Source organism: Ochlerotatus camptorhynchus, unplaced genomic scaffold (assembly GCF_037179485.1).
Source record: "Ochlerotatus camptorhynchus isolate MF236.1 unplaced genomic scaffold, CSIRO-AGI_Acam_v1.1 ptg000457l, whole genome shotgun sequence".
In the NCBI taxonomy this organism is placed as follows: Eukaryota; Metazoa; Arthropoda; class Insecta; order Diptera; family Culicidae; genus Ochlerotatus; species Ochlerotatus camptorhynchus.
In genome coordinates, this window is record NW_027040943.1 from 2373726 (window position 1) to 2393129 (window position 19404).

At 37.3% G+C, this 19404-nt stretch overlaps 3 protein-coding genes across 3 annotated transcripts; 2 read left to right on the forward strand and 1 right to left on the reverse strand.

Annotated features, from left to right (window-relative positions):
* Positions 1-96: 96 nt before the first annotated feature.
* Positions 97-2143, reverse strand: LOC135712054 (UDP-glucosyltransferase 2-like). Its single transcript, XM_065235032.1, has 3 exons — positions 1477-2143; positions 869-1421; positions 97-638 (listed from the first exon to the last, which is right to left on the reverse strand). The coding sequence occupies exons 1-3, from the start codon at positions 2106-2108 to the stop codon at positions 249-251; spliced, it is 1575 nt and encodes a 524-aa protein (XP_065091104.1). The 5' UTR covers positions 2109-2143; the 3' UTR covers positions 97-248.
* A 5250-nt stretch (positions 2144-7393) lies between these two features.
* LOC135712119 (UDP-glucosyltransferase 2-like) lies at positions 7394-9790 on the forward strand. Its single transcript, XM_065235092.1, has 4 exons — positions 7394-7506; positions 7581-8090; positions 8423-8972; positions 9031-9790. Exons 1-4 carry the CDS (start codon positions 7394-7396, stop codon positions 9421-9423), a joined length of 1566 nt encoding a protein of 521 aa, XP_065091164.1. The 3' UTR covers positions 9424-9790.
* A 241-nt stretch (positions 9791-10031) lies between these two features.
* On the forward strand, positions 10032-16542 carry LOC135712120 (UDP-glucosyltransferase 2-like). Its single transcript, XM_065235093.1, has 5 exons — positions 10032-10230; positions 10289-10509; positions 10575-10866; positions 15532-16081; positions 16153-16542. The coding sequence occupies exons 1-5, from the start codon at positions 10109-10111 to the stop codon at positions 16534-16536; spliced, it is 1569 nt and encodes a 522-aa protein (XP_065091165.1). The 5' UTR covers positions 10032-10108; the 3' UTR covers positions 16537-16542.
* The last annotated feature ends 2862 nt before the right edge of the window (positions 16543-19404 follow it).

Below are 19404 nucleotides of genomic sequence, written 5' to 3' on the forward strand. Positions count from 1 at the left end.
TCGATAGTTCAGGTGTGGGAGCTGCCTCCCTGGCGTCGGTAGCATTGGCGTTCAGCACGGAAATCAAGATCGACGAAAACCCATACCATTCAAGAACGAAAAACAAAACAATATTCTTCAACATTTATTAACCTAGTCAACTGATTTCAACATATTGATTACATCCGAAATCAAGATTAATTATATTGTCACGTACTTATGAGATAAACGATGTCACCGATTTCACGATTTGCTCTCCCCGTTAAATCTCAATTTACTTTTTTCTTGATTTTGGTCTTGTTACTACTGACACTTGAGAGAATGTAGAAAATACGTTTAACAAAAACGAATATTGCAACAGCAACTACGATCAAGAACATTTTCACATCGTAAAGCTCACTTTTCCAAACCCCTAGCCGAAGCGTAGGCGATTGTATCGTTTCTGCTTTTGGATGACGTAGGCACCATTCGATCCACCACAAAGCGCGATCCAGTGGTTTGTCCGGTTGATCTCTGAAAAGTGCAGATTTATCCTGCATTCTGATTCGATATGAAGGATCATCCAAAACCTTCCGGACGGTGCGTACTATTTGATCCGTCGTCAAGGTCCAAACATCCAAGCGTTCAGCCACACCTGCGCGTAATGATTTCTCGAGGTTCTGCAATCAACGAATATATATACATATATAGGAAAGCAGAAATACATTGAATTTTGTTGGTAACATATCCGAAGCCAAATCTCAGATAAGGATAAAAAACACAATATACGTACACACGCACACACTTTCTCAGTTGATCGACCTGATCTGTTTATCAAGTTCTCATTTTAACGCCTAGGCGTTACGAGTATGAGGAAAAACCGTTGAATAACCGAATTCCTAATACTTACTCGATATTGATCAGCTATGAATGGAATTCCAACCATCGGCACACCATGCCATGTGGACTCGTGTGTGCTTAGCAATCCAGCATGCGTGATGAACAGTTTAGTGCGCGGATGTGCCAAAATGTCACTTTGTGGTAAAAAATTGCGCATTATCAGGTTATTAGGAATGCTGTACCGCTTGGGATCAGCTTCAAATTTCCATAGGAAATTATAATCAGGAAATTTCCTGATGGCTTCCAAAAACATTTGGATGCGTTCTTCTCCAAGATCCGAGCTCATCACGTTAGTTCCCAGCGAGAAGAGAATAGCTCCTTTTTTTGCGGATTTAATAAACACATCGATGTCTGATGGTAGTGGCTTGGAAGGTAGAATTTGTAGTCCACCAACTTGGATCATGTTTTGCGGAATAGGTTCAGGAAAATCCACTGCGTGATGAGAATTCACTAGCATTAGTATCATTTTTCTATCTAAATCCCCCAGATATGGGACGTTTTTGAAAGCTGCAATGCGTCGAATCATCTCGTCGGTCTTTGGAACGTAATAATAATTACGATAACTGAAAGAAAGAAATTATAATGATCCATATTGTTGCAATAATATGATGAACTTACAAATAATCCATTGCATAGATGAATGTATTCTCCAATCGTTGGAAAAAGTGCATATCCGTATCGTATGTTAATGTGTAATAAGGGATGTAAGCTGGGTACTTGTGACCACCGATGAAATCCACCGTATAAGGAGGTATATTGAAAGCTGTAACGCCAACAAGTGGTTGTTGGCCAAATTTTTGATACAATCCCATTAGACAAGGTCCACATGTGAAATCGTACAGAACCAAATCAAATTTAAAATCATCCGGGTAGTCTAAAATGACTTTTAATCCTTTCGATCTCATCACTCCTTCGCAAAGGGAAAAGGCGTAATCGTAGAACGTGATCATACTTTTCACCAAATTCTCCTGGGCCATTTCATAGAAATCAATCGCTGTATCACCATCATGTATTGCATGGTAGGTTTCTTCCAGATGGATATACGTTAAATTCGGTTTCTGCACTTTCTCCACATCAGGTGACACGATCGTCAAGTTGTAGCCTTTAGCAGCTAATGCTTCCATCAGCACGCGATTCCAAATATGATGGCTTGGACTAGGCACTCCCATCAAACAAAGAATGTTTATCCCGCTGGAACATGGTATCCCAATCAAGCAAACGAACACGACACATTTTACGATCCGATCCATTTTGCCACTGAATTACGAATGAATTGCATTTTTCAAACCGCTCTCACTATCTCTCTATTGACACTGCGAATGCTAGTTATTTGCGTTGAAATAACAACCCAGCACGTGATATAAGATGATTGCATTAGATTATGATTGTCATGAGATAATGAACGACTGGAAAGATTTAGAAACAACTTAAAGTGATCTTCGTCATCAGCATGGATGAAAATTTGATAATTTGGTTATCAAATATTTACTTTGCCATTAACTGTGAAACAAACGTGATCTTTCTATGCTATCGGGGTGGAAACAGAGAGACAGTGGCAGTTGTGTCAGTTATCAGTATTACAATGACAACAAATTATCCTATGGGGTGGGGGTGGGGGTGGGGATTTGCTAATTCACTTTTATTTGAAAATCTAGCTTGCATAAAATTACAAAATTATTAAATTATTTTAAACGTCTTCGGACGGCTACCATAGAAAATCTGTTCATGCTATGAAACATCCCAACAAACAATCGCATATTGAAGAAACTGCATGCTTACGAATTATTCATTTAAATTTAAAATAATACGAAACATTCGTATATCCATTAGAACAATGCGAAAACATTTCGTTATAAAATTAAATTTTCTTTTGGCTATCGTAGAATTCACGAAAAAATAATCGTCCATTCGTGGTTTCAAGAATTTATTTAGTAGATTTTTTTTTCGTATAGTCAATGAAAACAATGTGATGGGTGTTGTTAGAAATCGTGTGATGAAGATAAACAATACAAAAAGATGGAGCTGATGTAGATGCGAAAATAGTTTGTTCTTCGACTTAGCCTCAAATCTTCTGAGATGCGTATATTGTTGCATTTTACGAATGCATTTTCATATTATATTCTAAGGCAGTTTTCAGGACCGTATGAAACTAAGATCATATATTTTACGAATTATGCGTAATGTTCGCATTGTACCTTACAACATGCGATACGAATGTTTTGCATAAATTACGATAACATTTTTAAATCTACTAAACTTAATTTTACGATATGAGCGTAACAGATTTAACGAAAAATATATTCAGTGCAAATTGTTGATTATTCCGCGTTTTTATTAGACATCATTGCTTCCTTAAACTGCGATGCTGTTATACGCTTGATTCTCATGTGAAATAACGTTTAATTAGATTACTATGCTGCATTAATTAAAAGATTATTCAACTGCTGGAAAATTAACCCGAAAATAAGAACACGTTGTTTTTTTTTAAATGATTATTTTTATTATTTCTGACGAAGAACGCCCCACCACACAGTTATAAGAAAATGCATTACATACGTACAAGTACATGTCTTTGCATGAAATTCGAACCAATTTTGAATGGTCGCATATAATACAATTTTGAATGGTCGCATAAAAAATATTTGTAACTAGCGGCGCCGGTGGTGTAGAGGTAAGCGTGATTATCTCTCACCCCAGCAGGCCTCTGCTCAATCCCAGTCGGCGCCGCCGGGATGTTCTGAGGCATAACATCTCTGATCACGCCTTCCTTCGGAATGGAAGTAAAGCCGTTGTGAGCAGAAGTTCCTACCGTGACACATAGGAAGCGGAACACTTTTTCACCATTCCTTATAAATTGATTAATCAGAGATGCTCCAAAACTTGATCTACATTTGAAAAATTCCATTCTGTATCGGTTTTACAAGGATCCTGCTGGTGTTCAAGAATATTTTTTGTTGAGAATAAATGAAAATTAGAATAGTGCCTTAGTGGTTATGATCTTCCGGTTTTCTTGTGTGTACATAGTTTGAGTGTAAATTAGTTCAGATCAGTGGAAAATCATACAATAAGACAATTACCGATGGAAATTGGTAAGATGTTAAAAGAAAAATGCTTTAATTTGTTTGGTGAAAAATTCTTATTCTGATTTAAACAAACGGTTTGGTTGACGTTTCCATGCGAAATCGCAGGGCGCACTCTACGTTTGTAGTGCATTAAAAAGGCCTATGGTGAACTTGTTTTTTTATATATGTATATATTCATGGACAGCAATCTTTGTATTCGTTTCACGATACAAAAAAAAGTGAAAATTGGATCGATTTGACAGCTTAAAATTGGTTCCATTCGATCCGAAGCTACATCCAACCTGAAACGAATGAAACCCCTTCATGTGACACATAAAATAACATGAAAATTAAATAAAAACATTTCAACGGTAGTCATTTGAAATAACCTGGGCCACACTAGCCACATTCGGTCGTGTTCCGGTACCTCTCAGGAAGTGGCCAGTTTCTGACTGTGGTAAAAATCCATCATGCAATACCTCAAATCACAAGAGAATTCAACCAACCGGTGGCAACTAACGATTTTAAATTGGCTCACTACTTGACTAGCCTATTGGTCCCAAGCAAATCGATTAACGTACCCCATTCTAGTAGAAATTCCAGTACTACACTATGTTTGTTTTGATTCGCTATGAAAGTTTGACAGATAAAATGAGGGGTTCGTGGATTTGCCTATGTTTAGCTTGGGACTGAAGAGAGTACCAGAGCTGAGCCAAAAAGTTGAGCACGTTTTTTCACGACCTTCTGGTCTTAGAGTTAGTATGATTCAACACAACAACAGTTCAATGGTTATCATTTGGAGTGCTCAGAACCACAATGGCCACACCCGGACATGTTTCGGGAGCCCCGAGGAAGTGACGAAACCTCAAATTCATCTATCACCTCTCATCATATAAGTATTTTTGTTTAAATTGCTATTAGTCAGAAGGGTCAGATATCACCATAAGTGGATTAATTCAGGTTTTATTTGTACAGTTTGGTAAAAAATGTACAATAATACAATTCTCGCTTGTTTTAGGTGTACACGACAATTACCTGTGAATGTCCCTGCCCTTTGGTTTATTGGTGTCCAATTAAATATTAATTTTAATAGTGAATATTAATTTTAACAGATGCTAATTTCTAATTTTGAACTAAATACCTACGTGCCTGGTTTAAAGTAGCTATTTATGCATAGCTATTTATGCAACAAGATTAAAAAAAATCAGCACGAGGAGTAGTTTATCCAACGAGGTTCGCCGTTCCAGAAATGGGCTGCTAAGACATGATTCAAAGTATTATATAGCAACAGATAACCCTTTTTCAGTGGTAGTGAAATCAAATGCTTGGGGCAAAAAGACGCATTCAGACTAGAATACATGCTACACATTTTCTGTTAATTACTTTTTAGTATACATTGCAACATTTTTCCTTGGTTTGTTTTCCGTCGATCTTGTTTTTCGTACTGAGTACCAATAGCCCGACGCCAGGAAGACAGCTCCCACACCTGGACCCTACCTATCGACCCATCAACTCATGAAGCGGGGACCAACGGCTTTACTTCCTTCCCGTAGGAAGGCGTGATCAGAGATTTTATGCTTCAGAAAATCCCGGCGGCGCCGACTGGGATTGAACCCAGGCCTTTTGGGGTGAGAGGCAATCACGCTTACTACTACACCACCAGCGCCGCTATACATTTCCATATATTTACATCGACATTTCCCATTTGTGGCACAGACCTAACTGGTCCATATTTTCATCGATATTTGCTATCATTCTTCCGTGACATCGGAAAGTAAGAAGCATCCATAAGTGATGCGCATGATTGAAATGAATACAAACGAATGTGCTGTCTCCTAATGATGGATAGCACAAACTCGATGTTTTACCTCCTTTGCACTTAGCACCTCTTCTGGAAAATAATTTCAGTGGGTAGAGTCGTTATCCTACAACCGCAAACGAGAAATGTCAGATACCTTTCTTCCATAATACCAGTGCCGGCCAGGGGGTTAGATTGAATACACAAACACACACGCAGTGCCATTACCTGTGATTGTCCTAAAAAAGGTCATCTTATGTCGTTTTCATTGTAGCTACCAGAATTGAACCATTTTCTATGGTAGATGTAACAAAAGCCTTTTACTACTGAATGTACACAAATGTAATTCAATAGTTTTTATCAGGAAATGAAACACATCAGACATAACAATCGTTCTAAGAAATCAGCCAGTAGAAAAGTGTGAAAGAATTAGGGATTTAGGAGTTATCTTAGTTTCAAAACTAACATTCATTGACCATTATAGTACGATCACAGACAAACAGACATAACACTCACAAGTTGTTCATAGATCAAGCATTTAACGGTCAATCTAATAGTATCTCAGTTGGAAGTACTGCTACCTGTGGCGTGCATAGTCAATTCCCTTGCGTTTGACGTTTACATACTACCGCCGTCTGTCCCACCACAGTGTACTCAACAGATGGCGGTAATGTTTTAGCGACGATGTTTGTCTGTGGCACGATCATCAACAAAGCAAATAATATTCTTGGGTTTATAAAACGTTTTAGTCAAAATTTTCAGGACCCGTACACAATAAAATCATTATACATTGCTTATGGAAGTTCAATACTGGAATATTGTAGCGTAGTTTGGTCACCTTTTTTAGTCACGCACGAAGAACGAATACAAAAGCAATTTGATTGTTTCCAATTCGAAAATTAGGCTGGACAAGATATCCTCTTCCATCATATAAAACCCGCTGCATGCTCATCAGCATCCAAACATTAATAGAGCGCCGCTAATTTTCAATGGTCTCATTTGTAAACGATATCGCTTCGCATCGCATTGATTCAATAACACTTTTATCAAAATTTAATTTTTACATACCCTTCCGGCAACTACGAAATCGAAATATTTTTATAACAATGCGGCATAATGCAATGACAAAAGCCATATTGAAGCAATACTTCAATTTTATTCCTTAATTATGAACACGGAAAATTAATACAATGCAAACAATATGCTGTTTAGTCTAGTGTTTGGATTTAATGTTGTTGAAGTAAGACATAATATGTAATTATCAGTGTTTCAAAACGGTCTACCCTTGATTGACGACCAATAAATAAAGAAATAAATAAAGTACTGTTTTCCATCAGTTATACCATTGAAATCTCATAGGGTTTTGTATGGTTTAAATCTAATTTGATTTTATTAATCTGCGGGGAAAGATAAAAGTGAACGATTTGCAGTCTAAAACACAGCTGCAGCATCGAAGCGAACGTGACGCTTGAAATGTGACATTAGCGTATGTGCAGAGAAACGCTGATTTATAAACTAACTTGCATTTGCTCCATGAAAGCAGATTTGCGTGTTCTTTAGTATCTATAGAATTAATGATGTTCATTACAGGCCTGTAACGACTAGACCCTATCCTCAGAGAAACAAAATCAAGATACTTTAGTCATTGATGTTTCAGTTAGTCGTAACAGTTATCATGAACAGCAACGTGCTATTAGTGCTGACTTTGCTTCAAATTCCAGTATTGGTAGTGTACAGTTCCAATATATTGTGTTTGACCCCTATCCCAAGTCATAGTCATCACATATGGTGGGTGGAATTTGATTTGTTCCACTTAAAACAGTCATCATGGATTTTGTGTAATATTTTACTTCACATCTCAGGAATCGAGCATGGATGGAAGCTCTGGCATCGAGAGACCACAATCTGACCATCGTTTCAGCGGACGTCGAAAAGCATAGCAAAGGAAATATGACGTACATTCACTTGGAAAAAGCCTATTCATTCCTGGCGGAAGCATTGGATTTGAATGAAATGGCAAATGAAAACGCTTTTGGAGGTGTCCGCAGTCTATACGCCTGGGGAATTGGCATGTGCAAAGGAGTTCTCAGTTCTGAAGGAATGAATACCATCATGGGCTATCCAGATGATTTCAAAGTTGACCTAGTGGTTGCGGATGTTACGTTGGGTCCCTGTCTTTTCGGACTGTTGCAAAAATTTGGAAACCCCCCAGTTGTCGGGGTCACTGCGTACAATAATCCATCGTATACTACAGATTTCATCGGTGGGCATAAACATTACGCTTATGTTCCCTATGTTATGCTGAACTACGACTATGATATGAACTTTTTCCAGCGGATGTACAACTACATTGTGTACCTGTACGATGAATAGTAAGTACTTTTTATTGAATTCTAAAAGATCGGAACCTTATAATTTAAAAAAAAAAAAACATTGTCACCCCCACTTACTGTACCACCATTTAGCTATGGTCAAGGATGAAAATTTAGGAAGACAAAATTCCTAGTACTTTTGTCTTAAGTTTAAGACGTTTGGTATCTTCGATGAAATTTATATGCTCCTTCTTTTGGCTGTGTTCAAAATTAGGTTGGTACACAAATTAATTGACTACTATAAACATATGACTAAAGGAGGTTATTGACAATATAAATTATATCAATTCCAAAATAAAACATATGTTCATAACAGGAATTTCCGTTTTCAGCTATCGCCACCATACATTCCTTCCATCGATAGAAAAAATGATGCGACAGTACCACAAACACGCCAACATTCCAAAACCTTCTGATCTGGAGAAACAAGTTTTTCTACTGCTAGTTAATCATCATTTCTCCGTTGATTTTCCTGAATCCGTTCCGCCAAACCACATTCCAGTGGGTGGTCTTCAGGTCATCCCACCGAAAGCACTTCCCGATGATGTCAAATCGTTCATCGAAGCTGGTAAGAAAGGCTCTGTGCTGTTCTCCCTGGGAACGAACGTTATGAGCAGTGACCTCGGTGATGACAGAATTCAAATGTTTCTGGACGTGTTTGGGCAGTTCACTGACTATAACTTCCTGTGGAAATTTGAAACCAACTTGAAATTTGATTTACCTAAAAACGTTCTGATTAAGAAGTTTCTGCCACAGAATGACGTTCTAGCTCATCGCAATGTAAAAGCATTCATCACGCATGGCGGGATGCTTAGTACGCACGAAGCCTCGTGGCATGGAGTTCCAATGATAGGAATTCCATTCATATGCGATCAGTATCGGGTAAGTCCATGCAGTTGAATATAGCACAATTTATTATTTATTTAACTCTCAATTGCAGAATCTGCACAAATCCATGCAGGCAGGTGTAGCTGTTAAGTTAGAACATAACGCACTAACATCCGATAAGGTTCGAAAGGCGCTACAGGACGTCCTGGAAAATCCAACATATAGAGAGAACATGAAAAAACGATCATCGCTGTTCCGAGATCAACCGGAACATCCTCTACAACGTGCCATCTGGTGGATTGAGTGGGCCCTTCGTCATCCGAACTGCGAACGCATCCAATCACCATCCAAATGGATGAGTCTTTGGTCAAGTGAACTCTACGATGTCAAACTGATCATATTTATTGCTATGTTTCTAACGGCAATGTACACCAAATCACTGCTAACGAAGGAGGTATTCAAATATACCAAAGGCTCAAAAGATAACGATAAGAAGCGGAGCTGAATTGCAGCCCATTCATAATAAAATTTGTGGTAGTTTAGTATCCAGCAATTTGCAATCCAACGTATAATGAAATACATGTGAACGATTTGATGATATAATCAATAGGTGATACCGGGAACTAATCAGCTCAGATTGAAGTCACGTGTAGGCAAAGTACTAGAAATCATCCGTTTGTTTAGGTGTGTACAACCTACATGCATCGTGTATTCAACGATGACTGTAGTAATTGTTTGAATGATAGGCACATTTTAATCACCGCATGTTAGTTTTCTCGTAACGCTTTGATGAGTGCATCATAGAGCAATGTACACAACATACAACTTATAGAATACGACAGATAGAAACAGTATTATCGTCACGTGCGCTGTTATTGCCGCCAAGTGAGAGCTTGGTTCTAATTATGAAAGTAATTACTTCCATGACATTCTACTTGAAATTTTCTAATAAAAAATCTACAAACTCAATCCAAGTTTAAGGAATTATTCGATTACAGGCCAAATATCCGAAACAAACCCCGATTTCACCTATTTTGTGTATTGTGTTTGCCTAGAGAAAAGCATACTGAAAGAGAGCTCATCATATACGCATCGCCATTGAGTATGAAGCAGTCAGCTTCAACTGATTGTCGTGAAAAGAGCTGTCTGCCTTAATCAGAAGTCAAGGTTGTATATCGGTGCTAGCGAAGATGGAACTACGAAGCCTGGTCGTTGCTGCCTTTTCCCTTACGGTCCTAAGCACCATCACAGCTGTTCACGGTGCTAACATTCTGTGCATTATGACTGTTCCTAGTCCAAGCCATCATATTTGGTAAGATTGATTTTGAATAAAAGCGTTTGTAAGCGATTCTGACGAACCTTTACTGTAGGAATCGCGTTTGGATGGAAGAACTGGTAGACCGAGGACATAATTTAACCACCATCACAATGGACAGTGACATATCGAAACCCAACCTAACTTACATTCTCATGGAAAATGTATATCCTGCATTGTTGGAAGATCAGGGTGTAGATTACGTTGAGATGTCCAAAGAATCAGCCTTTAAAACAGTGTTTTCGTTCCTTGACTTTTATACCAGCGTCTGTGATGGTGGATATATACTAGATTTCGGTAGTGATTGAACTGAATCTAGTCAAATTTGTTTATAATTATAGGGGTCCTTAAATCTAAAGGAATGGATGTGATTATGGCCTATCCCAACGCTTTTAAATTTGATCTTGTCATATATGACTATGGCTGTGGACCATGCCTGCTACCGTTACTGCACAAGTTTAACTACCCTCCAATGGTGTCCCTAACACCGTTCAATAACCCTCCATACTCAGTAGACGTCGTAGGTGGTCATAAACATTTTGCGTACACTCCGTACTTTGCTCTAAGCTACGACACAAAGATGAACTTTCTCCAGCGAGCATATAACACGTTATTGAATCTCCTCAGCTCGGCGTAAGTACTTATTTTCAAATATTCTCTGGAAAATCATGTAAAAATACATCGGAAAGCTGTTTAACCACATTGTCAAGTTTTAATAATATTTGGGTTTATGTTTTAGTATTGTCTTACTACACTCAACCGGGAAATTTATAATTCTATTACAGATTTTCATGGAAAGTATGCAAAATTTGCAATGTTTCGCGATATGAACAGATTCTGTAATGTGGCCGCCAGAAGGTTTTTAAAATGATTTTGTAATTTTATGTAAACTTATTTTTCGAACAAAGTTTGTTTCTCCAAATGCATTGCATCTCGTCGAAAATCTTCTCGTGAAGGTTTGATACAAAAATATGCATTCTGGTAAAACTTGATGCAGCGCAGTCCATTGCAAGAACTTGCATTTAAATTTGTTGATTGAAACATATGAAACTATGAGATATTATGTGAATTATGAAACTATGAGATATTATAATAATAATTTGTATATGTAAGATGCAAGAAGAGGAGGTAAAGTTTGTGTCTGACACATAAAACCAGTAAATTTTGCTTTGAGAAGGTCACAATTAGCTATTTTAGCTGTAATGAGTAATCGTCATGAGTGATTACTATTCATTATAGCTAAATGCTAATTGTGACACTCTGGATGCGAAATTGACAGGTTTTATGTGTCATACACAATTTTTACCGCTTCTTCTTGGATCTTATGTACATATTCAAATTATTATTATTATATCTCATAGTTTTATTTTAGGTGTAAAGAGTGTGTTCAGGCCTGATCTAGTCTACACTTACATAGCCAAAATATTCAGTAAAATTATAGGAGCTGGTCTAGGCGCCTAATACAAAAGTGACACACAAGGAAGAATTGTTAGTTTGTTTACTAAAATGAACATGCCCATTTTGTTATGGCAAGTTTTTATTAGGGAAATTCACATCAATGGTTGATTAATTGAGTAGGAACCCGAGCAAAGCTGGAGATCAAATTGAAATCAAAATTTCTGTTATGATGTAACTTATTTTAAATACTCCAGTTGCTCTCATTTTGGTTGACTTAACGGTTAACACAGCAAAAATGAGAGCAAACTTTTACACTGTTGAATCAAATGGAAAACTAATCTTGCTTTCAATGAAATCAATTTGATTACTTTCATTACTATTGCATTCATAATGTTTAACTGAATACTAGGGTGTCCCAAAATTGCACTATGTCTGGAAATCTGGGGCTTACCCTCCAAATGATAGCTAAGGGTGTTACAAACAAACTTTTGTATGGCGGCAACTCTGGGAAATGTTGTTTAGAGGTCGCCCCGACGAGATTTTTAAAAAAAAAAAGTCCATTTTTCATAGCTATTATCCAATAAATATTTTTAGTTCTTTAAATTTCAGTGAAATCTCATCCTTTTATATTTTTCGCAGATTCCCAAGGGTTAAAACTATAAGAGAAAAAAATGTTACGGCATGTTCTGTGTCCAATTTTTTAGTTGCAATTTTTCAAATCCTCTAAGATGATGTTTTTTGTTGTACATCACTGCATTCAATCATCAAAAGTGGGTATCAAAAATAGCGCTATTATCAATCAAATGCAACAGAAATATGGGAAATTTTATAAGCAAAAACTTTGCCGAAGACACTTTAACCCCCCATGATTTACTGTGGAAAGAAAAGTTCAGAATTTCAATACTTGCAGTATGTCCACCAGCAAATCAAACTATCATTGAAATCGATAAATACAAATCACCTACTTTGTTGCAAATCACTTGATAACATTTGTTTCGAAGTTTCTAGAATTCAATAGGAGGATATATGAGCGGAGAGTGATCACACAATTTATTAGTTTCCATTTGATTGCCGTAGCAAGCAGAACCAAAAAAGAAAATCATGTCACCAAAAAACCAAGCTCAAGTCGGATCTCATCACCGGTATTGCGAGGAAGCATTTGCCCAGAAAACGCTTGCCGTTGGAGTTGGCCGTCATCAGGTACTTTCGATTCAAGCATGAAACCCAACAACTTGCAATCGGAAAAAGCATTCAAGTTGTGGCTACCGAAGCTGCTTGCATATCAATGGTACACTGCTTGAGAAGCTTTTCGGAAACTCAACCGGAACTTTGTTTGCTGGCTCCAGAATTCTGCACGGACAGTATCGTTTCGTAGCTCTTCATCGATGTGGTTCACGCTTATGTTGAAGAAGTAACTCAACCGCATCCTACACATCTTTTGATGATTGAATGCAGTAATGTACAACAAAAACATCATTCTAGAGTATTTGAAAAATTATAACTAACAAATTGGACACAGAACATGCCGTAGCTTTTTTTCCCCTTGTAGTTTTGACCCTTGGGAATCTGCGAAAAATATAAAAGAGTGAGATTTCACTGAAATTTAAAGAACTAAAAATATTTATTGGATAATAGCTATGAAAAGTGGACTTTTTTAAAAAATCTCGTCGGGGCGACCTCTAAACAACATTTCCCAGAGTTGCCGCCATACAAAAGTTTGTTTGTAACACCCTTAGCTATCATTTGGAGGGTGAGCCCCAGATTTCCAGACATAGTGCAATTTTGGGACACCCTACTGAATACGGGCATGGCGTAAATGGTTAGTATCCATGCTTCTCACGCTGACAAAGTTGAGCTCAAATTTCACCCCGGGCAAGTAATGAATGACCTAAAATGTGTTAAACAAAACAAATAAACAATAATCATTAGACATAAACGACAGATGAACTTAAATTAAATTTTTAAAAAGTTTTGACTGCATTATGAAAGCACAATATGATATCAGACTTATGTCGCGATAATTGAAATCAAAATGAGTTTTAATTTTGATAGGAACTGCAAACTTTAATATCGATTTGATTTCATTTTGTTAACCGACTTTGCTCGGGAAACCAGTTTGGCACGGCATTTGTAACCAGCGTATCTTCCGGTCATATGAAACAGGTCAAAAACCGTCCAAATTCACACATAAAATTTTTTGAATTTCTGTATGTCAAAATAGTGAACTTTTCGTGAACATTAACGGTAAAGAACTCACCAACACTGGTAGACCGTGAGCTCCTACCGACCTGTCATAAAACCATCTCGGGAGCTGGTATAGTCGAAAGCGTAAACAGAGCACGAAATAAAATAGTTAAATAAAATCATTGCAACGGCTGCATGGCCAACTTGTATCATTTTCTGCTGTATTCGCTGCGGAGGATGACAGGAAATGCAACTAACGTTCAATGTAATACATTTTTGGTGTGCGTGTACGTTCTAATTATCTAGGCCACGGGACTGACATCGAAAGTTTCCAATATGGGATTTCATAAATTTGACAGTACCCTCTTAACTGGTCTATAAATTTATGGCCCATAACAAACTTGATCAATACATACGATCTTTGCGGCTGTATTGCATATTTTACAGCTGTCTCGTACACCGCATGTGTTTGTTTTGCGTTGGTTGTAAGTGTGTGGGTGAAAAAAAGCAAACAACAGAAAAATGCTGCCTTAGCAGCCCCTAGGTCTAGGCGGACATTGACATTGTTAAACCGTTCAATAAACTGACGCAAGTGTCATCATTATACTACACAGCAAAAAAATAATTTTAATATCACATCAAAATAGATGCACTTCAATCGTATCGAAAATATGGTGCAATACTACTTACAAAAAAGGACAAAATTATCATTAATACAGTGCATAAACAGACGTTACTCTACTTTTACTGCATTTGTTTATTTTTGTGGCCATAAAAATTACATGAGATTTTCGACATGATTGAAGTGCGTCCTCTTGGATGTAATATTAAAATTTATTTTTTGCTGTGTACCGTTCATCTAGACTGTTTTGCCAAAAAATATCATCAGTTGTGATTCGTTTCGACAAATTTGGCAGTTAGCCCATATCAAATTTTCCGAAACAGATCAAAACCGGATCCATTGTGCATGGCCCTTAAGTCCCACATTATGACAAATCGGAGTAAGTTAATGTTAAGCCAATCAAATGTCGAAAATAGAACATAGGACTTCACCTAAGACAAAACTAAAGTCAACATTTGATATGTTGATCTGGTTTAGTACAATAATGGGCCTACAATATGAACGCCATAATTCACCTTCTTTTAAATTTTACTGAGTTACATAAAATATTGGTAACTTACAAAGTTGTCCATCTTAAAATTTTGAATAAGTTTGAAGAAGACTGCAAATTGTAGGAGGCTATTCAAAAAATTAATACAGTTTAGTGAAGTTGTTCAAACATGAATGTAAGGTAGCCACCATCCCTTCGAAGATCATGTCTTGTATGCAGCTCCACTTAATAGCAAGATCAATTTGAGCTACCGATCTGAATTCACAATATCACTGTATGAAGGGCCAAAAACGGAGGGGCGGAACCGTAAGCAGAGACACTTACGTAAAATCCACGGAAATTTAAGAACCTCCTTCCAACGATACGATCCAACAAATCAAATAACGCAATTCTCAATACTTATTAAGCTTCCTACCGGATTATACTTAAAACTGAAAAAGTTGGAGTGAATTTGGAGTGAAAATTAAAGCGCATTAATAACGGTGCTAATAACGGTGAAACGGTGTTTGTAGTTTTTCACTGTTAGAAACATGCCTTATTAACTATTAGCGAGAAGTTGATAGGACAGTTTTGGTAATTTTTCAAATTGTATACACTATTTTAGATATCGTAATTTCTACATCGTACCAAACGTAGACCGACTTGTTCGGTCGTACTTCAAGTACACCGACATGCCTTACCTGGGCGATCTGGAAACGCGTACCCAACTAATGCTGGTCAACACCAACCCTGCCATGGATGCATTGGAGGCCCTCCCTCCTAACGTGATTGCTATTGGTGGAGCCCATATCAAAGAACCCATGCCGTTACCAGAAGACTTGGAAAGATTCATCAGTAGTAGCAAGAAGGGAGCCGTTCTCTTTTCCTTGGGGTCCAACGTTCGAAGTGATAAAATCGGTGAACACCGACAGAGAATGTTTATCGAAGCATTCCGACAGATGCCACAGTATCATTTCCTATGGAAATTCGAATCTGATCTTCAACTTGACTTACCACCAAATGTGATCATCAAACGATGGATGCCTCAAAATAGCATACTTGCCCATCCTAAGATAAGAGCGTTTCTAACACATTCCGGTGGATTGAGCACGCAAGAAGCATCTTGGTTCGGAGTTCCACTCATTGGGATGCCATTTTTCATGGACCAAATCAGAGTGAGTATACTATGATCATTCAATTTAAATCAATTCATCATTCTAAATTCACCCATTTTAATCTTTTGCAGAATTGCCACCGATCGGTAAGTGCAGGGGTAGCTGAGGCACTCGATTTTCAATCTCTATCTGTTGACAAAATTCGCAACACAGTTCTTAAGGTACTGGAAACTCCAAAGTATAAGGATAACATGATTCGAAGGTCAAAATTCTTCCGCGATCAACCCGAAAAACCGCTAGACCGAGCAATATGGTGGATTGAGTATGCTATTCGAAACCCCGATTTGACTCACATGAAATCTCCTTCGCTGGATTTAGGAACAGTTCGATCAAACCTGCTGGATGTTTATGCATTGTATTTGCTTATCGTCTTCGGTGCATTTAAGATTTTAAAGTGTTTAATTAAATCTATTTGCAAGAGACAAAGTCATAGAAAGTCTTTGAAACGAGAATAAAGGAAATCACTGCACAACACGAAAAAAAAGTATCTTTTATTACAAGCATACAAAAATGCGAAAAAAATTATTTTTTTGAAATCCACCAATAGGTGTCCCCTTTTAGCGCAGACATTGTTGTCTTCCTAACCACGGCTTTGGTGCCATTATGCAATGTTTTAGTTAAAAAATAGTTCGAAAGGGTCCCCGTTAATCCTTCCCCTGGTCAGGCTTGCAATTTCTCATTACAGCTAAAATGCTATTTTTCGGTATTATGAAACAATGGGATACTATAATGATAATTTTTATTTGTAAGATACAAGAAGAGGTGATAAAGTTTGTATATGACATATAAAATTTGTCAATTTTGCTTTCAGAAGGTCACAACTAGCGATTTTATGATCGCTGATTGCTCGCTCATCGCGTTGCTCATCGTTACAGCTAATCGCTATTGTGACCCTCTGGAAGCTAAATTGACATGTTTTATGTGTCATACACACTTTACCTTCTGTTCTTGCATCTTGTAAATAATAATTATCATTAAAATATCTCATAGCTTCATAAATCCGAAAAATAGCATTTTAGCTGTAATGAGCATTTGGTTAATCCATCTTGTCCCAACCCTAGATTTTCTCTGGGTCTTGGCTTACATTCTAATGAAGCCTAGTATAGTTTCAAATTTCTGTCAAGAAAGTCTTTTATTCCCGTCGAAAACGTTGAAAATCTCCGTCAGCGGGAGCAAAATCGATATGAACAAGGCATATCTCCTCTATGTTCATGATCGTATGCAATTTAGAAAAAAATCGCGGATCTCTACGTTTACTTTTAGGAATTCATCATTTTCCCGGCGATTCCGGATATCCAGAGAACCTGGCCACCCGGTAGCAGAATCGATATGGTGATTGCATATTTCGTGATATTTCTTATGATTGACCGTTTCCTGACCACCCGGTAGCAGAATTAATATGGTGATAACATATTTCCTCTATGCTCATGATTGTATGCAATTTGGAAAAAAAATCGTGGATCTCTAGGTTTTTTCTTAAATTCTTTATTTTAGAGATTTTTAGCCGTAGGCTAGTTCATCTCTGTGGATCTCTAGGTCTACATTCAGGAATTGACCAATTCCCCGGTGAATACGAATTTCCGGAGAGCCACCTCTCACGGGTTATCCCGATGCGATTGGCCAACCACAAGTCCAATCGGTTCCCTGTCTGTTCCGCCAAAGCTTTTAAAACGTGGCTCAATCTTAAAATTTGGACCAAATTGCCGAAAACCAGTCATGTCAACAAGAATCAGCACGCATTTTACTCGAGACTTTTCCGGGTTTTTCCATAGCCACAGGTTATTTTGGTAAATGATCATCGCATTGCCGATAACCAGCCATGGCAACATGCATCGACACGCATTTTGCAGCTTTGGGGTTTTGTCTGATAATATAAAAAAGTCATACAATTTGGAACCACCCTTCTGCAACTGTTGATTATTTTGCAGCGGCACAGACACTCGCAGTCGTGTTTACAGCCGCTGAATAGGCAAAAAATAATATCAGTCCGTAAAATACGTAACATAAAATCGAACGAATTCTATACACGATTCAAACCCAACAAATTAATAAAATTATAAATTGAGATTATTAATTTGCTTGAATAAATCAATGGCGCTATTTATGAAAGCCATCCTATATGCCTACACTGAAAACAGTCCCATGGTAACCACTACTATTTCGTAGGTTAAAAATGAAAACAAAATACCACTAAATTTCGGTAGAACGAATATTGTATTTGAAATGAATACAACTGTTGCTGATGTTACCATGCTGCGTCAAAAACGTTGGCGTAGTAAGGTGAACCATTCTTCTAGTATAAACAAAAACAAAAGTGATTGCATCAACTACAACGTAAATTATTGTTGTAGTAAACGAAATTTCAGTTAATTCTACTACTATTGAGAATAGTATTGTTAACCATATTTATGTAGTAATTTCTACTGCGAAAATAAAATTGCATTGCTTTGTGACTTTCGACCTCTTTGTAGATTCCAATCAAATAAAAAATTTCTATTAAATTGAAATCTCAGAAAAAAGTTGTTCTGAGAAGCAATTTAGAATATAGTCATAATTTATTTATTTTGAAATACTCTGCACAACACACACACACACTGAATGGTCTTGGTTGAGCAATGGTGGTGGATTGATCCCGAGACCCGGCAGAGATTTAGCAGGATTGCAGGAAGGCGGTGTCGGTCAGATCACGAAACTTTTATCATAGTGCATGTTTGTGTCCGTTAGTCCATATGGTTCAAAGCCTGTCAAAAATATAATGTTAAAAATTGTATATTTAATAATTGTTACTGATTACCAATTGGCAAAAACAGATGGATCTAGCTCCTGATCGAGAAAATTCTGCTGTTCCGGTATTTCGTCTGCTTCCACACAAATAAACCTTAATTAAATTAAAATTGTTTACCGTTAATGAGTTTTACCTCTCCAACAGCAATGATTCCAGGAATGTTTCAATAGTTCAACTTTAGCTGCCACTTTTATCTGCAACATAAAAAATACCCGCTGATGCGCACTTGTCGAATGAGTTTTTACAAAATGGCGATCATGCAATAATCTGTGATCACCACGGTTAGCAGTGAAATAGTAATCATTTTGTTTTCCAACCAAACATCATTTCTGTTGCTGCTACCATATTCTCAAGGTAACATGGTAAATTTGAAGTATTGTTTAACCAAGAATGTTATTAATAATACTACATGAAATTCTATGGGGAGCATAGTAAATAAGTTAAACACATAATAGAATGGAAAGAAATATCGGTTGATTTTACTATGAGCTGTCATAGTATAATTAAACACATTTCAATGGTACGCGATACCATACTA